This window comes from Hyperoodon ampullatus (assembly GCF_949752795.1).
Source record: "Hyperoodon ampullatus genome assembly, chromosome: 11".
NCBI lineage: Eukaryota > Metazoa > Chordata > Mammalia > Artiodactyla > Ziphiidae > Hyperoodon > Hyperoodon ampullatus.
In genome coordinates this window covers 27,537,231-27,543,230 of record NC_136924.1, presented here as the reverse complement: position 1 = coordinate 27,543,230, position 6,000 = coordinate 27,537,231, and the positions used below count along the sequence as shown (strand labels likewise).

The 6,000-nt window shown below is 43.7% G+C and overlaps 1 protein-coding gene across 1 annotated transcript in view; it reads right to left on the bottom strand.

The window, feature by feature from the left end:
* Positions 1-3,558: 3,558 nt before the first annotated feature.
* TXNRD1 (thioredoxin reductase 1) overlaps positions 3,559-6,000 on the bottom strand; it is a 45,353-nt gene continuing 42,911 nt past the window's right edge. The window contains exon 13 of the mRNA XM_079714248.1: positions 3,559-4,345. Coding sequence (XP_079570374.1) covers positions 4,283-4,345 — 63 coding nt within the window. The 3' untranslated portion in view covers positions 3,559-4,282. The remainder of the gene's footprint in view (positions 4,346-6,000) is intronic.

Genomic DNA, 6,000 nt, shown 5'->3' with positions numbered 1-6,000 from the left:
CTTTTGGCCGCACCTCTCAGCTTGTGGGATCTTAGTTCCCCAACCAGGGACTGAACCCGGGCGGGGCCACGGGAGTGAGAGCACAGAATCTTAACCACTGGACCGCCAGGGAATTCCCTATGGTTTGTGCCTTGAGGTCACGGTGTATGAAGTCCTTCTCCACCTCTAGATCACAGAGATATTTTTGGTATTTGTCATATAAACTTTATGGTTGTACCATATACATTTAGGTCTTTACTGTTTCAAGCCTAGCTTTGTTATATGGTGCTTGATGACGATGCAGTTTTATAGTTATACATACAGTGATCGAGTTTCTCCAGTATTATCTGCTAAGGTGTTTGTCCTTTTCTTTTGATTTGCAAGCCCTGCAACTTTTTAGCTGTGCGGCTTTATTTATTCAAGAGGGTAGTTTGTGTTCCAAGCAAAATAACGGAGCGCTGCAAAGCAGAAGCGGCAGCCTGCTCTTCACAGAGGTGGACACTAGGGGGCATACCTTCTCTTTCTGCTCCACACAAGCCGTGTGAGCTTTGACAAGACTAGGTAACTCCAAACCTCATTTTGCTCACTTGAAAAACGGGTACCACAGCTCTAAGGGCTCTTACAGAGATGAAAACAGAACCACTCACTGCACAGACAGTGGCCTGGGGGTGCAGCTGTTTCTCCTTGTCTGCAGCCCCCGTTAGTAATGCATCTTCTCTTCACAGTTCCTCTTGGGGGCACTTCAAGGCCTTTGCTCCCCCCAGGCCCTTGTACTTGCAGAGCTACCCCCACGTCATTCCAAACATAGTGAACTGCAGCCCTTCCTGTGTTAAATATAACGTTTATAAATATATGGGCATTGGCTCCAACGGCAGTTGATTGGCTGAAATAATATTACGGAGGCATTTAAAGACTCATCCATTGCAATTTTTGCTGCACCAATTTTTCGTTTTTTTCCTTCATATTTTGAAGCATTTTGTAAAAGGTCTCAAATGTCTTTATAAACACTAGGTCTTTTGCTCATAGTACTTAGTGGATAAAACAGCCCAGCCTTCTCTGCCTCAGCAGCACTAACTCACCTTGTGGCTGTCGACAGCCCTGCTGTATAGATACTGGCTCAAACCCGGCACCTCCCCTGCCTCCTGAGCCTGAGACCCACCTACCCATCTTCCACTCAATCGACCCCACTAAGTCCACTTGAGGACGTGCAGTATTTGTTTCTAGTGAGGACGTGCAGTATTTGTTTCTAGTGCAGGAGCCAAGAACGCAGGCCCTGGGCTAGGCCAAGTGCAAATTCTTGTCCCGCCATTTTCTAGCTGTGATCTTGGGCAAGTTCATTAATCTCTCTATGCTCACTTCCTAATTTGTAAAATGGGACATTAATGACACTGACCTCAGAAAGGCAGTTGTGAGGATTATAGAAAAGGAGTCACGTGTGCAAAGTACCTGGACAAGTATTAAATTCCCTTTTGCTATTACTACCGTTCTGTTCAGAGAAGTTGTCTTCTCCACAGGATGTACCCTAGTGTCTCCAAGACGGGCTTGCTCATAAAAATCACCTGGAGTACTTGATAAAAATACAGATTCCCCAGGTTGGTTGATTCCCTTGAGGATGATTCTGTTGGTCTAGGGTGAGACGCCGCAATCTGTATTTTAACAAGTGCTCAAAACCTAGATTCAATCTCGATTTTGTAATCTAAGAATCATATACTGTTAGGCAAATTACAGAACCTCTCTAAGCCTGTTTCCTCCTATGAAAGATGGGAATAAGACCTATGTAGATTACTGTGAGAATTTAAAAAGTAAAGCCTGTATCATTCTGCATAATGTCTGGTCCATAGCTTCCTTTCCTTTTTCTCATCTTAGTCACTGCATAAAAACAGCAGCTTCTTGAACCATTTCTTTCTATATTTTCTTTATTTCATTTTTTTGAAATAAAAAAGCTCTAAATATTCCTCTGAATACAACTTTAACTGTATCCCATAAGTATTCTCCTTTCTGTTATTTTCACTTATCATAGTTTTAATCACCTCTTTGATCCAGTTTTTGAAGAATGTTTCTCAATTTCCAGGTGGGTAAGTTTCCTGAATTTATATTTTTGCTTCTGATTTATGTAATCAGATATTATAGCTGTTATATCACATCTCTGTGAAATGGACTCAGGTTTCTTTTGTGGTTTCTACAAATGTTTCATGGACATAAAAGAAAAATGTGTATTTTCTATTTGTAAGGGCAGAGTTATACAAACTCAATGATCATGTCAGTCAAATAGTCTGTGTTCTCACTGCTTATTTTGGTTTTTTTCAGTGTTTTCTAAACTGGAGCCATTAAAAAACTCACCTGTGTGATTTTTCCTGTATCCATGTATCAGCTATACTGCTATTTAATACATTTATTTTAAAGGGAAACCAATGTCATTTGTCCTTTTAGCTCAATGTGAATATTGGTCCAGTGCCAACAGGAGCCCTGAGGTCCATTTGGCTGTCAGCTGAACAATCCCAAGACCACCATTCAACAAGAGCCACACAGGGTGGATATTAACAGCTTTTAAGGTTTCACATTGTTTCTTTTCAGAAGATTTATAACAAAAATACACGGAATTTAACATGAGTTCCGATACACTGGGCAGTTACGCAGACAAGTCTATAAAGTGGAATCCTTCTCGTGGGGGCAGAACATTCTATTCCACAAAGAAGACAGAATCACAACATGATTAGGCATGATCACCCCGTACTGCCTATGTTCTAATTTCAGAGACTGGCAGACTTGGAGAAAAAAAACAAATGAGAAAAAAACAAATTTAAAAATAAATAAAGAAAACTGAACACAGTCAGCTGTCTCCCGCTCCTCTTTTCCGTTTCCCATTGTCTCCACACAACCAGATGGGACGGAGGGTGAGGCAGGGCTGTGAGGCAGACAGGGTCAGGGGATCTGCTGACTCAATGCTGGGCAGACGCTGAGTTCCCTGAGGTGACCGAGAAACGTACTTTCAATCAACCACTCAGTGCTGTAGCCGAGAAACACACACAGAGGGGAGGAAACGAAAAAGGAGCTATAAGAACTGCTGGTGGGAGGTCTGATGTCCAAAACATGTTTAAAATCCAACTTCTGTAGTGGGAAAACGGCCTAAATATGATCCGTCGTCAGTACATTTAGCCAGAAATCTGTAACTGTAGGGTTAATACCTCTTTGTGATAATACGAGTTGGAATGATAATGGAGCAGAAACACTTCTGCCCAAATTCCACCAAGTACAGTCAACAGAAAAAGCCAAAACCATTTGGTTTTCACATGAAAATCTTTCACATCCACCTGTGTTCAAAAATAATAAATTATATTAACAGCTTTCTTTAAAAAAGTAATTACCACAAGAGTTAAAGTGTTAAGTGTGGAAAGACATTTTTCCTATGAATATAGTTCTTAGGAAGGGAGAGATGCGTAACACACATGAAAATCAAAGCTGTAGTATTTTGTGATTTTAGCTTAAAGCAAAAGCTACCCCCCAAAAAGTCTTTAAACGAGCGTTAAATGTTTCCCATTGCAAAAGATCTCAGCTCACTTAGACCAGCACACAACGGACTAAATAAAGACATTTATTGTTTTTCCCCATTTCAGCTGTGCATCTGCCTCCATGATGAAGAACAGTGGAGATCACGCTGTACGACCGAGTTCCCTGCAGTGGAATATTCCTCCAAACAGGCTAGCCAGGTAGCCATTTCATCATCAGTGGTATAGTGCCTGGGAGCACACCTGGCCAGTGGTGACCACTTGTTCTGGGGAGACACTCTCTCCCCGGGACAAGCCTAGGAGCCACAGTGCGCCGTCCCAGCAACGAGCCGTCTTATTTGCACACGGTGGCCACAACTTGCTTTTGGATAAAAATTGTCTGCTATCATCTCTACTTTCACTAACACGGCAGAGAAAAAAAGAAAAAAATAACCAACATGAGAAAGGCTGACAGTGAGAATAAGAAAACCTACAAAGGAAAGGCCATGCAGAAACTGCTTCGACGGTTCCATCACCACCCACCGCGCGGGCTTGAGGCTGGTGACTTCATGGATGCCCCTCTGCGAAGCTCTGCCGAAAGCCAGTTTCGAGTGCGTCATGCTGACCCCAGTGCGATGCTGCCTGCCACCCACGCGTCACCTCCGGCCCATGAGATCCAAGGGGGCCTCGGGGCTATAAGCACAGGACACGTGGCTGCTGAAGCCCGAGAGCCTTCTGCAAACTTCGCCTTGGACTTGGGCAAGAAATACGTCAGTGGTTTGGAGTCCTGGCAGCAGCACCCACACTGGGGCTTAACCTCAGCAACCGGTCTGGAGGATGTTTCCCCCCGAGCGCTTGGTCACCGACAGTGTCGTGAATACCTGCAGGGGAGGAGACAGCATGAGACTCGGACACCGGCGCAGAAGTTAACTGGGCGCAGCTCAGATAACACCACGGGACTAAGAATGACTTGGGTGACTACTTACAACAGAGATGTAATATGACCAAGGTAAGCATTTCAAAACCAAGGTGAAAGAGAAAAAAATGTAGCTTATATCTAATAAAGCACTTACTTGCATGAGGGTGGTTAAAATAATACCCTGGTTGTTTATCAGTTCTCTAAAAGAAATGTACCATGAAATATTCTGGACACATAGAAAGAAGTGAAGTGCACTATCACGACCACCCTTGTGCCCACCCAACTCAGGGAGCTTCATAACACATGGTTCGAGCCCCATGTGTATCCCCTTCCTGATAACTTCCCCCCCACCCCGACTGGTGCTTTTCTTTTGTAGGTTTTTAAAAACTTAATATGCAAATGGCAAGACAGTATATACATCCTCTTCTGCTACCTGCTTTCTTGGCTCAATACTTTATTTCTATTATTCACACATATGGACACAGATAGCTCTAATTCTTCCATTTCTCACTGAATAGTATTCAATTACTATAGTATATGATACCATATTAGAGTATAGTATATATACTATAGTAGCGGTCCCCAACCTTTTCGGCACCAGGGACCGGTTTCGTGGAAGACAATTTTTCCATGGGTGGAGGGGGGCGGGCAGGAAGTGGGTGATGGTTCACGGAGTAATGCAAGCGATGGGGACTGGGAGATGAAGCGTCCCTCGCTCATCTGCCGCTCACCTCCTGCTGTGTGGCCCGGTTCCTAACAGGCCACGCCCAGGGGTTGGGGACCCCTGTACTATAGTATTCAATTACTCAAATAGTGAGTATATTACAAATTACATACCCAGGCTCCTTTTGCTGGCCACTCAAGCTATAACCAATATGCTATCTGCAACATGCTATGACATTCTGGTACATCTCCCTGCACCTGGAGCTAGAGGTACAATTGCTGGGTGCGAGGGTAGGTGCAACTCTGACTTGGCTAGATTTCCAAAGTGCCTGACCAACGGATGCTCTCATTTGCAGTGACTGACAAGTTCTCCTGGTTTCACATCCTTGAAGCATTGGTCCTTGTGAACTTAGAGCCTAAGAACTTTAGGTGGCTTTGATTTGCTACTACTCAGGATTGCCTATACAAAAAAAACAAGGGCTCTCAAACCTTAAAGCCTGTTCACGCTGATTAAAATACATGGAAATTACAGATTCTAATTTGGCAGATCTAGGGTGGGGCCCAGGAATCTGACTTTTAGCAAGAGTCCCAAGTGATTCTAACGCAGGTTGCCTGAAGACCACAGATTAGAACTTCTTGAGGAACACCAGTGTAGGCAACGCACTGAGAATTTAACGCAAAATCCAAAGCCTAGAAGCCCACTGCATGGTCAACTAACCATTGGTTGCTTAACCTTGTGGTTTCCCCAAACAGGAAACCTGCAGCTCTCCCACAGTCTATCTGTAACAGTAACTCTCTAAATTGCCAAATCCAGAGGGCACCTTGCAGCTTTCATTTCTCAGCCTCTCTGTAGCATTTCTTGTTGTCGATCTCACTGACCTTCTAACAATTCTTTCTTCTTTTTGTTTCCGTGAAAGCACTCTTTCCTGTTTCCTTCTTTTGTGGCTATTCCTC